This window comes from Platalea leucorodia, assembly GCF_965183815.1.
Source record: "Platalea leucorodia genome assembly, chromosome: 8".
Classification (NCBI taxonomy): domain Eukaryota; kingdom Metazoa; phylum Chordata; class Aves; order Pelecaniformes; family Threskiornithidae; genus Platalea; species Platalea leucorodia.
Genome location: NC_138830.1, coordinates 34,008,270 through 34,027,758, shown reverse-complemented (window position 1 = coordinate 34,027,758; position 19,489 = coordinate 34,008,270). Strand labels below are relative to the sequence as shown.

At 55.9% G+C, this 19,489-nt stretch overlaps 2 protein-coding genes across 7 annotated transcripts in view; one reads left to right on the top strand and one right to left on the bottom strand.

The window, feature by feature from the left end:
• Positions 1–3,344, bottom strand: part of CSNK2A2 (casein kinase 2 alpha 2) — a 30,127-nt gene extending 26,783 nt beyond the window's left edge. For all 6 annotated transcript variants that reach the window (XR_014228957.1, XR_014228958.1, XR_014228959.1 and 3 more), the window contains exons 1-2: positions 3,176–3,344; positions 2,827–2,938 (exon numbers count right to left, since the gene is read on the bottom strand). Coding sequence is in view for 3 of the 6 variants with exons in the window: in XM_082319464.1 (XP_082175590.1) it covers positions 2,827–2,938; positions 3,176–3,279 (216 nt within the window). In the remaining 3 variants the exon portion in view is untranslated. The remainder of the gene's footprint in view (positions 1–2,826; positions 2,939–3,175) is intronic.
• Positions 3,345–8,877: 5,533 nt separating this feature from the next.
• CFAP263 (cilia and flagella associated protein 263) lies at positions 8,878–16,612 on the top strand (the record flags this gene model as incomplete). Its single annotated transcript, XM_082319979.1, has 9 exons — positions 8,878–8,942; positions 9,421–9,547; positions 10,915–11,076; positions 12,126–12,281; positions 12,721–12,801; positions 13,360–13,515; positions 14,182–14,289; positions 14,865–15,020; positions 16,550–16,612. 9 exons carry the CDS (start codon positions 8,878–8,880, stop codon positions 16,610–16,612), a joined length of 1,074 nt encoding a protein of 357 aa, XP_082176105.1.
• Positions 16,613–19,489: the final 2,877 nt, after the last annotated feature.

The following is a 19,489-nucleotide window of genomic DNA, read 5'->3' as shown; positions in this document are numbered from 1 at the left end:
GAGCCGTTAGCTCCCTGGGCTTGTCCAATGCCAAAATCTTCACAGGGCACTTAAACAAACAAGGCAAGTGGCTGCCAGAAAAGGAAGAGCAGTTATCTCGCTCATGCAGCACTATACTAGGACCTATGCTCTAGTCTGAGCTTTGTTGAGGCTAAGGGACTTGCCCAGTCACACAGGAAATCTCTGTGGCTCAGTTCTGCATCACAGAAAGGGTGATAAAATTTCCTGACCTCTCTGGAGGAGGGTACAAGATGTTCAGGTAGCACAACACCAAAGAAAGGGAGAAAAAAAGGCAGGGGAAGTACTTGCTACATGCTAACTTGAGCTCAGTAAGGATAAGCTGCTTCAAAGAGCAAGGCTGGGAAGAGACACCAGTCACCTCCCATGAGGCGCAGATATTAAAACAGTGACTCTTGCTAAAAATCACTCTAAGACGTAACATAAACTGTCCTCTCAAAAAACCTTAAAGAGAAAGGAGCAACTGTGCTAAACAGCTGCGTCCATCACCCGGCAACAGTCTTCCCCTTTGTCCCACCCCTACAGCCACACAAAAACCTGAAGACTTCTGGTTGCCTTTCCCACCTCACAGGATCCAGCCTGAATTAGGAGGAACAGAGAGACCCAGCCTCTTTGCTAAGGCTCCACTGTAGATACATGTAATTACATTTGCAATTAAGTTTGCATCTAGTTACAGGAAACCAGAGGCACTTTCCACAGATCAGAGTGATGTTATTGCCACACTTCACAGGTTTTCATAACGTACACAACATGGTGCTCTGAAACTCACTTTTCACTGACCCACTTTCCACTGAGAAGAAAGTTCATCTTTATTTATCTGAACTTTCTGCTTTTCCTTGCTCACTCACAGGAATGCCGTCTGCATGTTAATGCAAGTGAGGGGAGCCAGGGGAACTGGTGGCAACACCATCCACTTCAAATCTGGGACAATCCAGTCCCTTGCTCGCAGGGCATTAAGGCAACACATTCAGGCCCCAAGGAGAAGGAGTACCCAGCTGCCGTCAGATGACTCTTGCCAGCTGACTCACAGTCCAATGCTGACAGGCTCCCTAGACATGACAGAGTTTGGCTGCCGCAGGGAGAGGAGCATTGCTCCAGGGGAGGCTCTTTAGGCTAGGAAGAGGCAAGGAGGAAGATTTCTGATGACTTGCCCTGCGGTCTCTTCTCAGCCTCATGGTGCCTTTCTATGTGGGACAAGACCTAGGGTCTCAACAAACCACAGCAGTCCTAAAGAGACCATCAGGGGCTCCAGAGCTGCATGCAGAAGAGCAGTTTCCTCAGCCTAGCCACAAGCCATCTTGCCATAAAACTCAGCTCTGCACTGGCTACCTTTGACTACTCTCTCATAGCAAAAACTCCCCCCTGCCCCTACTTAAAAAAAGCAAAAAACAAAACCAAATAAAGCATCCAAACAAGGGGGAGGCCCAAACAACATGCCAGAGGAACTCAGCTCAGCGAAGGCACGTGAGCCTCACCACTCTGCCCTGACGTCACGCTCAGCCACAGGGGCTCTCCCAAATGGCTCACCTGGCCACCACCTTGACCACAGCCAAAGCAGGGGTGTGCGTACCTCCTCCCAGAGGCAGATGGGAGATCACACCTTCCCTAGGAGAAGTGGCCAGACAAACTGTCACAAGTTCTCTGGGAAGCCAAGGAAGATCCCAAGGAAGCAGGCATAGTGAGCAAGTGGGGATATCAGCAAAGACAAAATGAGACAGCTAGCTACTCTATCACAGTGGATCTAGCAAATGCCTTAAGGCTACAGCCCTGCAGAGATATGAGTGTCCTAGGTAGCTGCTAGTCTTAGCGGCTGCAAGGGCAGATTAAGCTCAGACCCCCCTCCATGCTGTGGATCAACATGTGCCCAAATTCTTCAAACACCCATGGTCAGACACCGGCTCCCACGTGCTCTTGGGGAAGAAGTGACAAGTGTTGCTGGTCCAACAAGTGACAGCCACAAGCGTCAGCCAAGCCAAAACCAAAAGCACCTCAACTCTAACCTTTCATTTCTGTTTTTTTAACACCTCTGTCTACCCTCAGATCACCAACACAGACTGCTGCTATGACGGTTACCACAGCTCGCTGTGAGCATGCTGCTTCAGTGCCAAACGTGGTAAGGCGTGCCCTGCAGCAGCTAACCCATGCGTTCAGCCATCCCAAACTATAACCTGTTACTGCTGCACAAAGGTCCCCAAGGCCCGACCCCACTAGGGCCAACACACCAGAATACAGGTCACCAATGTTGCCAAACTTCAGATGGCCTCTTTCAGTCTTCTCAAGTTTCCATGGTGGAAACTTTGGCCTGCCTGTGGAGAAGTTCTTTTCCATGTAAGATCCGCTAAAGGACTGAATATAAAATTTTGCCTGATTTTTTTTACTGCTGAGCATCCCACAGCCTGGCTCTGAAAAGGCCACGTGCCAGCTGTCTAGAGGTTAACAGAAGGATTCCCCCCTCCAGGCTTTGCATTCCTGTTGACATGGCAGTCCCTGGGCTGTTTTAGACAGGCAGTGCCAGATACAATTCACCAAACACAGGCAGCACATGCAGTGCTGTTCAAATGTCAGCACTCGCAGCTCTCCTCCTCCAGAGGATCTCTTAGCCCAGAGCTATGCTGGACAGGAGACATCAAAACATCACGAGGGACACCAAATCCATTTCCAAGCCCATCATCCCAATGTCCTTAATGAGAAAACAAGAGTTTTGGGGTGAAGGAGGATATCCAACAGTCCTTTGGCCCTGCCAACCCAGCTCCTCTCCCCCTCGCTTCCAGCCACCACAAGCCCCTACAGCATCAATGGGATACTCACCTTGAGGATCTTCACGACGACCCTCTCGTTGTTAGTGATGTTGATGGCCTCGAAGACCTCGCTGTACTTCCCTCGCCCAAGCTTGCGAACCAGCTGGTAGTCGTCCTGATTGCTGCGGGCAGCAAGAGGAGAGAGGAGGGGGGGAGAGAATCACTGACAGGGCAGCAGGCCGGGGGAGGGGGAGGCCCTCTCCCAGCCCCTCTCCTCAGCCGCCCGCAGCCCCCCGGGGACACCCCAAAACGGGGCGGGGGGGGAGCAGGGAACCCTCCCCGTGGGCTGGAGCCCGCAGGAGGGTGCGGGGCGGCCGGCGGCCCGGGGAAGGGGGGGAGGTCCCCGCGGGGCGCTTTACCCCCAGCTCGGGACGTGCGCCTCGTAGTCCCAGTACTCGCGGCTCCTCAGGCTGTTCACCTCGGCGTACACCCGCGCCCGACTGCCGGCGGCCGGGCCGGGCATGGCGGCGCCGGGCGGCGGCTGCAGGAGGAGGAGGAGGGCGCGGGGCCGCCGCGGGAGGCCGGCGAGGCGGGGCGCGGCGCGCAGGAGGGCGGCGGCGGGCGGCGGCAGGGCCAGGCCGGAGCGGGGCCGGAGCTGGGCCGGCCCGGGGACGGCGGGCGCGAGGCCCGCGCGGAGCGTGCCGAGGCCCGGGCCCGGTGCCGGCGGCGGCGGCTGCAGCCTGGGCCGGCCCCGAGCGCCGCGCAGCCAACCCGGAAAAGGCGCCGCCGCCGCCGCCGCCGCGAGAGGCGCCCGCCCGCCGCCCCTCAGCCGCCCGCCGCGCAGCGCACCCCAGCGGCGCGGAGGTCCGTCCCCGCGGCGCCCGCTCGCCGGGCAGCTGCCGTCACGCCTGGTTACGCCCTCCCTCCCCACCATCGCGCAACCGTCACTCACCCGTCAGGCCCCGTCACCCCTCCTCAGCTCGCGTCGTGTCACCCGACACGGCCTCGTCACTCAAACCCTCCCCATCCCCTGTCACCCACTCAACCTCCTTCTGTCCCCATCACGGCTTTGTCACACCCTATCGCAACCCTGTCACACCCTGACACCCTATTGCAGACCCTGTCACCCCACCTCAGTCCTGTCACACCCCTGGTCAGTCCCCTGTGACACCATCACCCCCATCATCGCCTGCCACAGCCCCTGTCACCTCCACGGTGGGACCTGGGATGGAGGAAAGGCTGCATGTTCCTCTGGAGGGACTCCACAGAACCACAGGCTGGTTGAGGTGAGGCACCTCCAGAGGTCACCTGGTCCATCCCCTCTGTTCCAGCAGGACCACCCAGAGGTGGTTGCCCAGGGCCGTGTCCAGACAGCTTCTGAATACCTCCACGGATGGACACTCCACAGCCTTCCTGGGCAACCTGTGCCAGTGCTTGGTCACCCTCACAGTGAAAAAGTGTCTCCTGATGTTCAGAGGGAACCTCCTGGGTTTCAGTTTGTGCCCATTGCCTCTGCATCACTGGGCACCACTGAGAAGAGCCTGGCTCCCTCTTCTTTGCACCCTCCCTCCAGTCCCTTATTCATCTTCAGGTCCCTTTGCTGGGCTCTCCCCAGTATGTCCCTGTCTTTCTTGTACTGGGGAGCCCAGCACTGGACACAGCACCCCAGGGGTGGCCCCACCATTGCTGAGCACAGGGGAAGCAGCCCACCTGCTGCTCCCTCCACCTCCTGGCAATATTTTTCCTAATGCAGCCCAGGTCTGTATTAGTCTTCTTTGTGGCTTATGTTCAGCTTGGTGTCCACCAAGACCCTCAGGTCCTTTTCAGCCAAGCTGCTTCCCAGCTGGTTGACCCCCAGTGTAAATTGGTGCCTGCGGTTTTTCCTCCCCACGGGTGGGACTTTGCACATCTCCTTGCTCAGGAGAACTTGAGGAGGTTCCTGCCAGCCCATTTCTCCAGCCTGTCCAGGTCCCTCTGGATGGCAGTGCCACCCTCTGGAGTATCCGCCACTCCTCCCAGTTAGGTGTCATCTGCAAACCTGCTGAGGGTGCGCCCTGCCCCATCATCATGATCATTAATGAAGATGATTGCATTGGCAGTGCTTTACCTAATGCAGAGCTCAGGAGACCATTCACATTCTTTGCAGCAGGGCACGTTGCTGGCTCATGTTCAGCTTGGTGTCCACGAGGGCACCCAGGTCTTTTTCAGAAAAACTGCTTCCCAACAGGACTGGACCCAGTATTGACCCTTGGGCGACACCGCTAGTGACTGGCCTCCAACTAGATTTCGTGCCACTAATCACCACCCTCTGGGCCAGTTTTCAACCCACCTCACGCCCTCACCTCCTGGTGCCTGGTGAGTCCCAGGGGAGCTGCCAGCTCCAGCCCTTCCCCAAGCCCACGCCAGTCAGGTGCAGCCGGGTCTCAGCACCAGCCAGCAGCCCAAGAGGTGACGAGCAGAGCTTGGGACACGGGCTGCTTAGTCTTACTCTGACACTGCTCCTGGCTGGCCTCCAAACATCAGCTTAGGCTCGGCTGGAAATTAGACTTGGCTCCAGGCTTCATGCTGGCTGCCAAGGAGTCTTTCCAGCCATCAGGTCACAGGGCCACCACTGTCCTTCCTTTCTGTAGGCATGCACTTTCAAGTCAAAAGCTTGGAGCCTTCAAACTGCGTGCAGATTTTGCACTTCTTGGTATTGCTATTAATGGGAAAAGCAACACTTGGTAAATAGAGCAGCTAAGCTTTAGGCTGCTGTTCCTGATGGAAGTACATAGAGAGATAATTTTCTTTTCCTTTGAGTGCTAAGAAAGGAAGAGGACCCACAGGGTCCTCAATTCACAGGGCTAAAGCTGATGCGAATGCTGGGCTTTGAGGCTTTGAGGAAACCTAAGGAAAGTATCCTTGGAAAGATAAGCATGTGGAGTCAACTCTGCACTGCAAAACCCAGTGAGCTTTCCAGCTGCCTGAGACTGATGAGAAAACCCAGTAAGACTTTATAATTTTATACTTTGGGTCCTGACTGAATGCAGTCCAGGCAAGACTTTCACAGGATCATTGAAAAACAAGGAGGATGTGTTCAAAATGCTCGCTCTGCCAGGGTACTCAGCACTGGACAGAAAAGGCAAGCTCGACAGCCACTCCTGCCAAACCTGTCTTAGCAAAGCAAGAGGAAAATCAGCTGTCCTTGGGGAAGTCTGCCACGTCCAGAGTCCAGCTTACTGGCCTCTTCCTACCAGGACTGCAGAGCGATGATGAACATCCTCTCCTAGGACCTGGAGGAGACGCATAAATGCATAAACAAAGCAGTCAGCCCTTGCATAAGCTAGAATTTATGACAGCATATGCAAAGGCATTGAGTCATAGGTTTAAAGTGGCGCTGTGATACTGGCATATGCGTATGGCTTTTTTGCAGACCAAGACGGCTAGATCTGCACCACTACACAGCTGACATACATCTCTCCCAGTAAATTCTGCATGGGACCAGGGTAAAATCCTGCATTAAAAGGGAGATTTGCATTCCACAGGGTGCTGCACCAGGTTGTCAGCAGTTTCATCACCGGTGACATCTTCCTTGGCGCTTTCCAGTGGGACACAGGCAGGCTACTGAACCGGCTTGCCAGGCTGATTTCTGGCAGGAAAGCCAGCCCATGTGCTGCCAGCTCTTCCAGCTGACACCTTGGCTGCCCAGCTGTGGGAACTGGGGCTGCCTGCTGGTTTCTGATGCTGCCCAGTGCTTCCCACAGCAAAAAGCCCCGTTTCCAGTTCCAGGGAAGTTTGCCAAGCTTCACCTACTTTGTCTGAAATGCTAGTGAGCTATTTTTGTTATTATTACTGCTATTTTCAAATCTGGTCATAAAGGTCCAGCTGTTTCCCAGAGCTCAGTCAGGGAAAATATGTTTTCAGCCATTAAAAACACCTGGAGATCTTGTCCTGAAGATACTTCAGAGCTCTGGAGCCTGGTGTTTGTTGAGGGACAAATCTTCTGGCAGAGATGTGCTGAGTCTGCTGCTGACCTCTGAAAAGCTTTGTGCAGCTGGACAGAGCTATAAATTTCCAAAAATCTGCACCCCAACTTCCTGCAGCTGCAAAGTCTGCAGCACAACATTGCTGGACCCTTCAGAGATGCCATCCCTGCCCACCATCCTGTCATGGCTCCCCTGGGTCACTCAGCTGCCTCTCCCCCTTCTAGCAAACGATGAAATACTGGCTGTCTTAGGTTGGAGCATTACAAAATGTGGGCCGGTGCAGAGACCAACAGTCTGGTGTTATAATTATCTCTGCGGTCTTAATCAGCCAGCTCACACAAGCACTGTTTTTAACACAGGTTTTAATTCATGACCCCATGTTAAGCTTTTTCGTGGGATCCCTGTCCCACCCTGCACGCAAAGAGATCCTCCAGGATGTCACATACATGCTGTCCCCTCCTCCTCATCTCAAATCGCTTGATTTCTGGCATCGAGTTCTGCATGTGATGAAGATCCTGCAATGAGGGGTGTTCATCCCTGCACCTGATGAGGCTAGGAAGTGTGGTTCCTCCCATGGATCTGATGCAGTTATGACTCAAGATGCATTTTGAAGATGAGTTTTGACATGTTCTGGCCAGAAATAGGACCAGCATTGCCAGAGCTTTGATTTTTCTACTGTTTATATAAATAGGTTGACTTGCATCCCTCATCCCAGAAAAACCATGGAAATGCATCACCAGCCACATCATCAACTTTCAGGGGACAGAGGCACATTTAAACAGACCTGCCACCTGCTGCCGTTGGTCCTGAGCATCCGGCATAGGGAATTCAGAGCACATCGCTGTTGCCATGGTCTGGATCCAGCAACAGGGACACTTAGAAATGATGGTCCACACCCTCACAAATGTCTTAAAATTAGGCATGCCTCTGGGGGCAGCTGCCTTCAGGACTGGTGTTACTGTTCCCCCTGGTTTTACAGCCAGACCATGATAAAGCAGAGTCTGTAAGAGGAAGATTGCAGTGTCACAGGCAGAGAAACCCTCACCATGGTGCAGGTGCATCCCAAATGTGAGATGGGGGCCAGCGTTTGCCTGCACCCCTACAGAGGCTTCACTGCCCAGCTGAGGGGCCGGATCCTGTCTGGCATGTCTGGCAAGGAGGAGCCAGGAGGCAGCTCCTAACCAGGAGCTTCTGGGAGTGGGCACCGCAGGAGCGGGAGTGATATGCACTCCAGGAGACCCCCGGGGGGGCTGCCCCTTCAGCATCGCACTCCCCTGCGTAGCTCTGGCCAACCCCCCTGCGTTTGCACTGCAGACACCTCGCTGAGGGCTCAGGGACCCCCCCAGAGCTGCAGCCCCTCGGGCAGGGGCCAGCTGTGTCACGGAGGGGCTGTCTCCCCCCACACCCTTCCAGCAGCACCTTCCCCCGCTCCGGAGGCCTGTGGGACCCCACGGGACTCCCGCATGGGTGGGGAAGCAGGGCCTGAGCTGTGTGTGTGTGTGACCGTGTGTGACCTTGTGTCAGTGTGCGTGTGTGCATGTGTGCCCAGGTGTGTGTGCATGTGCACATGAGATCCCATGTGTGCCTGTATGTGTGTGTCCATGTGTCCCTGTGCCCCTGTCCCTCCATGCTCCCTGTCCCTGTGTCCCCGTGTGCTCATGTCCCGTGGCCCTTGTCGCTGTGTCCCCCCATTTCCCTGTTCCCCCATGTCCTGTGTCCCATGTCCCCGTGCCCACATCCCCCCATACCCCCTGCCCCTGTGTGTCCCCATATCCTCTGTCCCATGTCCCTTGCGCACCCGTGTCCCATGTCTCCCCCATGTCCACCCATGTCCCCATGCCCCCTGGCCCTGTGCCCGTGTCCCCTATGCCCCCTGCCCCTGTGTCCCATGTGTCCCTATGTCCCGTGTCCCATGTCCCCCTGGGCCCGTCTCCCCCCATGTCCCACGCCTCCTGTCCCATGTCTGCCCGTGTCCCCGTGTCGCCCCTGTATCCCGTGCCCCCATCCCTGTGTCCCCCCCATGTGTCCCCGTGTTCCCATGTCCCGCGTCCTCCGTCTCCCGTCTCCCCCCCTGTCCCCCCGTGCCGCCGCCCCGTGCCCCTGCCCGCCGCCTCGCCGGCAGCGCGCACCGCCCCCGCCGTTGCCAGGAGACGGCCATGGCGGAGCGGGGCCTGGCGGCGCTGCCGCTGCCGCAGCTCCGGGCGCAGCTGCGGGAGGCGCGGTACCGGCGGCCGGCGGGGAGGGGGGTCCTCGGGCTGCGGGGTCCTGCTGGGGTCTGCAGGGGCCGGGTCGGGCCTGGGGGCGCCGCTGGGCCTTAACCCCCGGCAGGGCCGGGCAGGGTGGGTGGGCAGGGCAGGGCCGGGCCGGGCACCCCCGCGCTGGGCACCATTCCCAGAGGCCCCGGTGGCCCGGCTGGCCGCAGATGCCGCCTCACCGTGGTCGGGGTCTGGAGGCAGGCTGCCCGCTCTCCCGCCCCAGACCCCCGGGAGGACCCGGTGCCTCAGGCTGTGCCGGCTGCTTTGGGTCTGGGAAGGAGCAGGTCTGGCCGAGCCCCTGTGTCCTGGCCGGGAGGACCTCAGGCCCTCCCGACCCTTTCGGGTTGGCTGCTGTGCCCTGCGGTCGCCTGTTTTAGCTCAGCTGTTGCCCGGTGCGGTGCTCAGCTCGGCCGAGGGCTCAGCCTGACCCCCTCCTCTTCACAGCCACGCCAACGCCCTGCTCCAAACTGAGGTGGAAATGTTTGAGAAATGGTACTGTAAGATGGAGCCGTGCGGCCCGTCACTCCGTCTGCTGTCCGAGACACACGATGCCCCACCAGAGCTGATACAGGTACTGCTCTCGAGCCAGGGCAGTGGCTATGTGGCTGCAGGTACTGGGTTTTTGGGTCTGGCTGCTGCCTTACGGCACAGAGCCATGACCCTTCCTCCCTCTGCAGCCCCTCTGACCTCCCGATCTCAGTGCTCATCTGACAGGAGGCCAGCAGACAAGCTCCCTGGTTTGAAATGAGGTGAAGAAAGTCCCCCAACAGCCCTCTGCACTTGGGCTTCACAGTGATGAGCCCTTAACGTAGACACCTGCTTGCAAAAAAGTGCTGCTGGTCTTGTAGGTATAAGAGTTCGGGCTGCCTTGCCGTTCCTGCACTCAGTGTAAAGGCCAGGCTGCCTTCTCATTTCTCCTCCTCCAGCTGATGCTGTGTCTTCCCTGCGTGACAGCATTATGTCTTCCTGAACAGCAAGTGCTAGGGAGATCTGGAATGAGGTAACCCCCACGCAGGATAATTTGAAGTAGAAGTTAAACAAATAGGGAGGCTGGTGCCAAGAAAGCAGGAGACTTGCCCAAGGCCATGGCAGGTCTGTGATGGGACGCTCTGCTTCTCTCCTTCCTCCTGGGGAAATTCATGTGGGCTCAGACCTGTGTGCATCCACACTCGGGTACCTCCGCTGAGTGCGTGTTGCTCTCTTCCTTCTTGCTGGAACCATGAACAGGCTTTTGGAGCTGATTTTTACCTCCTGGCCTGAACGTCGCCTTTTCACCAGAGACAGAGTGAACAGAAGCTCTAGACCCTTTGCGGTAGGTCTCCTTTCAGCCAGCGTCCTGCACTGGATTTTAGCACCTGCCTGAATCCAAACTAGCTGGTTAGTCCCAGACTGAGCCCTTAGAAACTTTGCCTTTGGCCAGGTGGGTACTTGCCCTCTGCAAAGCAGTGCCTGCCTCGCTGTGTCCCCACAGCACTGGGAATTGTTCCCGAGTGGTGTCAGTTCTTCCAAGAGCATGCTCTGGCCTGCCCATGCTGCAGTAAGCTCAGCTCCTCAGGGCGTCTGACCCAGGCAGTGGTAGGAGACCCCATCTGTCCTACGCAACAATTAGCATCTTCGCTACGAAGAGGTGTTTTACCTACCCACATGAAGCGGTCACATTGGCTTTAATCTCTAGCCCTGGATTTATCTGTTGAATTGAACTGAAAGTGCTTGCATAGGAGGGTTTTGTGGGTGGATGAGAGGACAGATGGGGTCAGCCTAGGTGTGGCCCTGAGTTACCTCTGGTCTGGAGAGGCCTCCTTGTCCTTGCTGTAAGCTGGAATCCTGCTAACATGACTGTTGAGATGATTATTTTCTTTTTGAATACAGGAAAATGCAGCAACAGTTGGCCAGTGCTGGCTTTCTAACGGCACCTGTGTTGTTCCTGGGTTGTTGCAGACACGTGGCAGGTACAAATCCAAGTTGCATGGTGCAACAGACTATTTTGTAAGCCTGACAGTGGAGCAGAAATGTGAGCTGGCTGAGCGGGAGCTGACTGAGATGAAGGATGAGATTCAGAGGATGAACGAGGACTCGGAGCAGACGTTGCAGAACCTTGAGGTATGGCTCTCCAGGACCCCTACGATCACCAAGGTGTCAGTCTTGTTACTTTTCACACCTCTTTGAACGTGCCATCCCTCAGGCAGTGAGACAGACTTGCTTGATAAGGGCTGTTCATAGCAGAGCATTGCTGTGAGTGGTCCTGAGTTCACAGTGGGAGCCAGAACTGTCCTCTCACCTCACCCCTTTCTTGAAGGCAAGTACACCAACAGAGATCAGAGGTGCCCAGTCTCTAAAGATGGATCTTATTATGGCAGGAACTAATAATAATACAGGCGAAGGGAAGATTTTTTAGGTAGAGGAGCTCAAATCTGCTGTGTGAGATGAAGAAGTCAATGCTTGAAAGAAAAATCTCCTTTTTGTCAGCTTTTTGAAGGTGTGGCCTTTGTGCCAGACTTATTTTTCATTCTAGCAGCTCCCAGAAGCTTCCTGATTTGGCTAAACTCCATGTAGTCCTCTCTGGGGTCTGACTTTCCACTGTCTCTGGGATTTCTTCAGAGCATGCTCCAAGTCTCCAAGACTGCGTTCGTGCTGCAGGCTCCTTGTGGCTGTATGGCCATCTCTGCCTGCCCTGTGCTGGCTGCCAAGGTCTCCTCCTAGCCAAGATGCTCAGGAGCTTTTGGGGAAGGAGAGACCTCTGCATTCCGTTCAGACCACTGATGCTGCCTGCAGTGGCCTGGAGAGGTGAAGCAGGCAGCCTGTTCCTCTTGTGTGGCCACAGGGCATATGCAGTAAACAAAGGGTGGTAATTTCTTGTCTTGTGTTGGCTTAGTCAGACTGGCAATGTTTGTAGGTCAGGATGGAGTGATAGATGTTGAAGCTCAGGCACGTGAGGTATTTTTTTTCTTGTTTGTTTTGAGTCAGTGACCGTGTGAGCCTGCGCCATGTGCCCCAAGCTGCACAGGGTGAAATTCAGTGCTCCCACAGAAGAAATGCTAGTAATGCTAGCAGAGAGCATGCCTGGTCCTTTACAGTGTTCTCTGTTCCCAAAGCTGTTTGAATAAGGGAAGTTAGCACCTCTTGACTGTTATGTGACTTTATTTTCACAGGCAGTCATAGAAGAAGCAAATGTTTGGTGGACTGATGTTAAGAAAGCCATCAGTGACTTTGAGAAAGACATCATCAGCACCATCTCCAGCAAGAAAGGGAGTATCATAGCTTCTGAGAAGCTGCTGAGATACATGGAGGAGAAGAACCGCCAGAGGGTCAGTGCATCATAGCAAATTTTGAGTCTAGTTTGTAATCTGACAATTACGTTGGTTAGGGAAAATCCTAGTTCCCATACTCCTGTGTGGCTTACATCATGTTTTCAGACTGTCTTAGCAAGTCTCTTTGGACAGCCCTTGTCACACTTGTCAGTTGATGACTAGCCCAGGTGCTCATCAGGCTGCTGAGCTGCAGCACAGCTGTGAGCACAGATGATGCAGGGCCCTTAGAGGAGCCTGGGAAACTGCACGGCCATGCCTTCACATTTGGGGCAGGGTGATACGGAGCAGCATTTCTCGCTGGGCTTCTTTCTAAGCCAGCAGCGAAGGCTGCAGTGTGGATGAGATGCACGGGAGCCGCACCATAAAGAGTGGGGTGTGAGTGCTCTTTCTCCTCCCAGGCTCTGCTGTTCCACTATAATCTGCTGTCTTTCTTTAGGATCTGCTGAGAGAGAAGTTGCGCTTAAAAAATTATTTGCTCAAGGGTTACAAGAAGAAGCTGCAGCAGCAGCTCAGGCAGGTGCGTGTGGCAGTTGAGGAGAAGCAGGGACTAGATGGCCCCTTGAAGAACGAAAGGAGTACAGCCCAGTGCAGATGCAGAGCCTGCTCTGTGTAGAGATGCGTGGCCCTCCTCCTCCTCCCCTTCCTCCTTTGCTCCTGGCCTTGCTGCCTTTGTCAAAGGTCATTGTTGTCTGCCCAGCCTCAGACCTGGCACATGTCTGTGTGAATGGGATGAGACCAGCAGTCTCACAGAGTGGAAGCTGGCAGATCTCTGTGCCCTTTGTGCCCTGGAAAATATGTACGGTGGATCAGAGCAGTTCCCTGGGGACTCGCTGCTGCTGGTGTGGCAGGAGCCTCGCCAGAGGGGACCTGTCTGCACTGCTTGGACCCTCTAAGCCGGGACACAGAGCATAGGCTCAGTGGCACGCTGTGTCTTGCATTTCTCCTTGAGCCCCAGGTTTGCAGCTGGGCTGAAGACCCTGTGCTTTAGGTCTGCCTTCCCCACAGAGCAAAGTTCTCTTACTTGGGATGCAGCTTTGGTCAGCAACCTACAGCTCTGCTTCCTTGGGGTTTGCAGAAGGAGCAGATGGGAGAGACACTCCGTGAAGTCCGTTTGCAGCAGCTGCAGGTTAGAAATGCCCAGTACCAGGAGAAGATTGATGAGAAGAACGAGGAGCTGCTGCAGCTAAAACTGACCTCAGGGAAGACTGTCCAAGTTCTCAACTTCTATAGAGTGAGTGAACCTCCCGGCACCTTTGTTTTGGCTTTCTTCTGTTTCCAAGGGTCACACACGAGCTCATGCATCCTTCCTTGTCTCAGTCAGAGGATGCCAAATACCTCTCTGCCTTCCCACTGACTTAGCAGTTCAGCTGGGAGGTTTGCCCAACACACCAAGAGCAGTGATACGCTCGTTCATGTTTGGCTGCAGCCTTATGATAGAGTTCATGCTTTGCAGCATGGTTATTTTACACTCCAGGGTAAAATTCCAGTAGGAAAGAGCTTTGGTGCTGACTTACACAGGAAGATATATTTTTTACATAATCTGTGACATTAGAAAAGATGTTATGAGCTGCAGCTGTCACTCTGAGTCTCCGCTCTTATCAGTGAAAAGTACTTCTCAGCTGGGTGTATTTGCTTCTCTCCGATCAGTCATTCTGTCTGGGTCAGTCCTAAACCCTGGCTGCTGTGCTGTGGGCTGCGCTACAGTGTGACACAGAGGACATAACGAAGGCGTTGCTGCGTGACCAGGGCATGATGCTATCTTCTGTAGGGGACAAGCGGTACCGCAGAGCTCCTGCGCCGACAGCTGAGACCAAGCTGGAGGAGTGGAGGGGTGGTTTTGCAGGTGGCTGGGAGCTGCCACTGCACCTGCTGATGCTGTCCTACTCTCATGTTCCAGAGGAAGCTGCAGGATGCCATGGAAATGTCCATGTCTCTGATGAAAGACATCTCCCAGAGGAAGGAGCTGCTGGAGAAAATTGAAAGAGAAGCTGCTCTGGTGGAGGAGGTAAGAGTGATTTGGGAGGCCCTGAGAGTTCACTTGGGAGGACTCTTTTGAGGTACTTTTTGTGGTATGTTGGGATACTGATGCCCATTCAAGGCCCAGCAATGAGCTGGATACCTGTTTGCTTTTCTGGGTCTGAGCAAGACCTGGGGCTCCTGCTGGTGCCAGTGAGCATGGGCAGGTTTGCAGAACAGGGCAGGTTTGCAGAACAGGCCATGTTGTGGATTTTGGCCCTGGCTCCACAGGGACCTGCCACTGGCTTCTTGAAATTCTGTTTCCTTGAACTTTTCATCAGTAGTGTCCTCCCCAGGGAGAAGTGGCACTGCTGTCATACCAGTCTGGGGTATGTCCCCTACCACTGGCAGGGACACCACAGCTTTGGGAAGCCGGTTCAAGGGGTTCCCTAGCAGTGCTGCCTGGCAGGGATGGAGGCACTGGTGGATGCATCCCACTGCTCCCCTGCAGTGCTGGGGGTTTAATTTATCCTGCCTGCCTGCTTCCGTGGAGGACTGGCTACCAGCTGGCAGAGGGACATTTCTTTGGGGTCTCCTTGCCCTCTGTCCCTATTCCTCCAGCAGCAACGAGCTGAAGCCGAGATTGTGAATCAGCAGCTGCAGAAGCAGCTCTCAGACTATGGCGTCCCCCCTGTGCTGAGTTACGTGCAGAAGAAGATGGCTGTTACTGACCTCGAAAACAGCCTCAAGGCTTGGGAGAGGAAGGTGGCAGTTGCTGAGGTGAGCAAGACTGGGCTGGGTGTACAGGAGTCTGGGATGCGTGGCAGCTGGGTGCTGGGTCCTGGTGGAGCTGCATCTGTGCCTGCCCACCTGCAGCCACTCTGGGGACCAGAGTGCTCACTCCTGACCTGTCAGGAAGCTATGCGAGAATTCTCGTGCAGTGGTTTCACCAGTGCCTGGCAGAGCCGGAGGCTCTTCCTGTTTACAGAGCAGCGATCGCTCCCTACCCCGAGGATGGAGGCTGAATTTTAATGACTGAGCTCAGAGGGGAAGCCAAGTCAAGGACACAGCTTGTAATTTGACAGGAAGCACCATTGGGCTGTTGCTATACTGAAACCTGTCATGTGTGTAAGCAGAAGGGGACGTATGGCAGCCCGACACGTTTCCGGCTCTGCATATGTAACCTGCACCAGCCTTTTCCAGCACCCTTGATGGCTCCCCAGTGTTCATAGTCCTCTTTGGTTATCTCAAACATTTCTTACTCACTTATATCTTGACTCTTCCCTGATAAGGAAAGGCTAGCCAAGATTCAAACATGAGTTCATGGCAAAGTTGCAAGAATATCCTTGACTCTCCTCCTGCCCCAACTCCTACAGCCTGGGAGGAGATGGAGAGATAACACAGAGGAGCATGGTCAAAGCCTGGAGGTAGCAGGACATGTGTGTATCCCTGCCCCATGCAGGATGTCTGCGGGCACAGCAGTGTGGGGAGAGAAGTAGCTGGGCTGGATGGGACAGATAGTGTGGTCCTGTACCTTGACACCCTGTTTGCCCTTGAGCGGAGATGGGCTTATCTGTGGCTGGGATGGGGAAGGCTCTGGGCTTGTGCCTGTCCAGCACTTATCCCCCCAGCACCCCAGTCTGCCATGGACAGGGCTTATGTGGTCCAGCCTTTCTCAGAGGTCAGAACTGTATGGATTTGGGCTTGACCCATCAGCGCCAGTGCTGTGAGTTCAGAAACAGGGGTCCGGCTGTGGCTATCCCAGAGCTGGTGGGCAGCCTGCCTGCAGGCCTGTCTTTGTGCAAGCAGATTCCTTCTCACCCAGCTGCTGCGCTTGACCGGGAGACCCACGCTTGGTTTACATGTTGTCTGTTCAGCAGGGCCCAGAGTCCTGCTAGCCTCTGGGAGATGGAGAGCAACGAGGGCTCAGGGGGCTAAAGAAAGAACCTCTAGTTGTCCCTGGGATAAGATTGAGGCTATAAACCTGTTTTCCTTGCCAGCCTCTCTGTGGCAGGGCATGTCCACACGCCTGCTGCCATGCAAGGGGCTGTAGGTTTCTATACAGTGCTGTCATGTGGGGTCTCTAGGCTTCCTGTGGCATTCATGGGAGAAACCAAAGCTGGTGTAGACCTGCAGGAGCTCTCTTCAGCCTGCCACAGTGAACACCAATCTCAGGTGGGAACAGCAGGGGATGAAGGGGAAAGCAATACAGGAGTTCAGGCCAGGCTAGATTCCAGCCTTGCAGCTTTCTCCACAACATATCACTGATGTCTGAACATATGAAGGCCTTCTCCTTTCTCCTCTGGCAGATGTCCTTGCAAAGCTACCGCAGAGCATGGAACCAGGTCAAGATGTCTGGTAACCAGCACTAGGCTTGTCTGATATTGCAAGGTGAGCAGTGGAAGCTGCAGAAGGAGCCAACTCTGGCGGGAAGTTTGCTGTCAAGTGGGTAAATGTAGCACCCTGCAAGTTGCAGTGAGGTGAAACCACTTCTGCATGAAATGATAAAGAAACCCATAGCTCTGTTGTGAGGCCATCTGTTGTGAGCCCATCTCACATTGACAGGGTTGCCAGCATCACTGTTTTGAGAGACAAAAAAGGCAGGGTTCTGTCTCAGCAGTATCTCTCCTGCCATCACTCTCAGTGGCTGTGGACTTCACCGCGATGAGAGGGGGGCAGATCACAGCAGTTCGGTCCTTTATCATCACTGGCAGCAAAGCACCACTGATTCAGGGGGCTGGCTGCCTTTGGGCTGACGATGTCCCTGTGTGTCCCAGGTGAAGTGACTGGCATCGCTCCCTGTGGCTGCCCATGCCCCCATCAGCCCAGCCCCACACCTGATCCTTTGGTACGTACCACAAGGAACCCCTCTCGGTTTTGCCTCCTGAGCATCTTTGACACTGGCCACATCAAAGGCCCTTGGAGGCCCCAGCAGCAGGAGAGGTGCAGGGACCAGGAGCAGCGCCTGCAGGCCTGCAGGGAGACAGTCACCCCGCAGCTCATGCAGAGACGGGTATCACATGTTTAGACAGCCTCCCACGCCTGCTATTTGCCAGCTGCACGGAAGGGATCTTTTCCTGTAAGGACTGAGCAGGAGAAGCCCAACAAGTGTTTTGGCTGCTCTCCCAGCCTGGAGTCGGAGACGAGCAGAACGGGGAGGAGGCAGTTTGGCTAAATGTCTGCCTGGTCTGGGCTGGCACTCCGTATCCCTTACCAAACAGTCTGCCACTTTGTCAGTGTCCCTGTGGCTGCAGCATGTGGTTGCAGCGATCCTTTTCAGCAGGCAGGGATCCATGTCCACCATGGAGAGCATCCTCAGGAAGTCGCTGCAGCACTTTCCCCTGCCTGGCCGAGGGACCACCGTGAGCCTGTGGCTCTGGGCAGCCCTTGGCCTCCAAAAAACAGGAATGGGTGACCAGTGGGTGCTTCTTCCTCCCAGGACAAGCCCTATTCCCCTTCCTCCCATTGGGGGTGTTGGCAGGAGGGAGTGGGAAGGCAACTCTCTGCCCTGCCAGAGGGAGCTCTTTGCCGCAGGAGGTGGGAGTTACCTGCGGTAGGATGGGTCCAGCCCGAGACCCAGCAGTTCATGAGGCCCAAGGCAGAGAGGCTCCCGTGGGGGAAGCACATGGGCTGAACAATGCTGCTGAACTCCAGTGGGGCGGCTGTCCTGAGCAGAGCAATGTTGTTGTAGAGTGTCACCTCATCAAAGTCCTTGTGGGGGTGACAGAGCTGATCAAATACTGGGGCTGGTCCTCCCATCGTCTCTTCATGATGCTCAGCTCAACCAAGGCCAGCACCTGCTGCCTGCGGGGGGTGAACAGAGGGGACTGGGTGCAAGGAAACGCCTGGGGCAAACTCTGCCTCCCCCTGCTCTAACTGAAGGATGCTCGCCCAGCTGCTGGGTAGCGATAAGACCCTCCTGAGCACTGGGAGGTGTTGTTATTCCCTGCTGATACCCAAGGCTTGCCCGCGGTGACACACGGCCCCTTGCAGGGCGCAGACCTGCTCTGCAGGCTGGATACAATGCTGAAGATCAAGCAGTGCTCGACGAACAAGCAGTGCTCGTTCAGGATGGAGCCGAAGGCCAGGAGGTTGCGCTGAGTGTCCTGCAGTGCCACCACCCATGGGAACTGGTCCGTGGCTGCAAACTCCTGCACTGATCTCCAGGGGGACGGGCTGGCTGGATCCTGCAGGCTGAAGGGAAACAGGGAGCATGTTGCTGGGTGTGCCTGGCCCTATGCTGTCCTGCTGCCCTCCTCTTCCTTCTGATGCCACCTCGTCCCTTGCTGTGGCTGTTCCAAGCTTTGACCTCACCTGGGACTGATGCCAGCACCACCCAGGCTCACTCACCCATGGGGCTGAGCTGGTGGCATGCCACTGTCAGATCATGCCACCTCTCTCACCTGATGCTGGGGTGGCACAGAGACACGGCAGCATGAGGCTTCACACTGCCCCAGCCAGGCAAAGGGCTGGGGCCGGGGAGCCAGGGCCCCCCTTCTCTGCCCAGCTGCGGGGGGAGGGGGGAGACGGCATGCTGGGTGCCAGCTGGCAGCCGGCCCGGAGGGGCTTGGTGTGCCTGTGCTGAGCGCGCTGGGCCGGTTCCTCACCCTGGTATGTGGGTGCTCCATGTCCCAAGCACCGTGGCAGCGGGCAGGGACACAGGGAGACCCAGTGGGCCCATTCCCAGCTCCTTGGCTCCCACTCCCTCTCCACGGGCCTCATCCTGCTGCACTCTGCCTGCTCCATCATGCCCCTGCTGATACCCCGCCGGCCCCATGCTGCCCCCACTGCTTGGCACCCCGAAGCTGCCGCAGTGCCCAGGCAGCAGGATGCGGGCACAAGCTGCTCTGTGAGCTCACCGTTGCTGCGGCAGCTTGGAGGACCCTGCTGGCATTCCTGCACAGTGGAGGGGGCTGTCGGAGGGTCTTGCAGCCCATCTGCCTGCACAGAAAGGATCTCTGAGGCACAGCTCCCCCTGCCCTGGGCGCTGCTGGTTTCTGCCTGGGACAGCCTATCCTGCCCAGGAGCTTCCTTTCTGCGTGACCAATGGGGTCTCTGCCCACCCTGGTCCCACTTGCAGGCAGAAGCAAGGGCAGCAGGAGGAGCTCTGGTGCTGCTTCAGGGGATTTATAAAAAACTGAAGGATCCCAAAGTTCATGGAGGTGGTGATTAGGGAACCTGGAGGGTAGCAGGAGCTTTTACAGGGGCACCACCAGGCTACAGCTGCCTGCGGCTGGGCTTTCCATGGG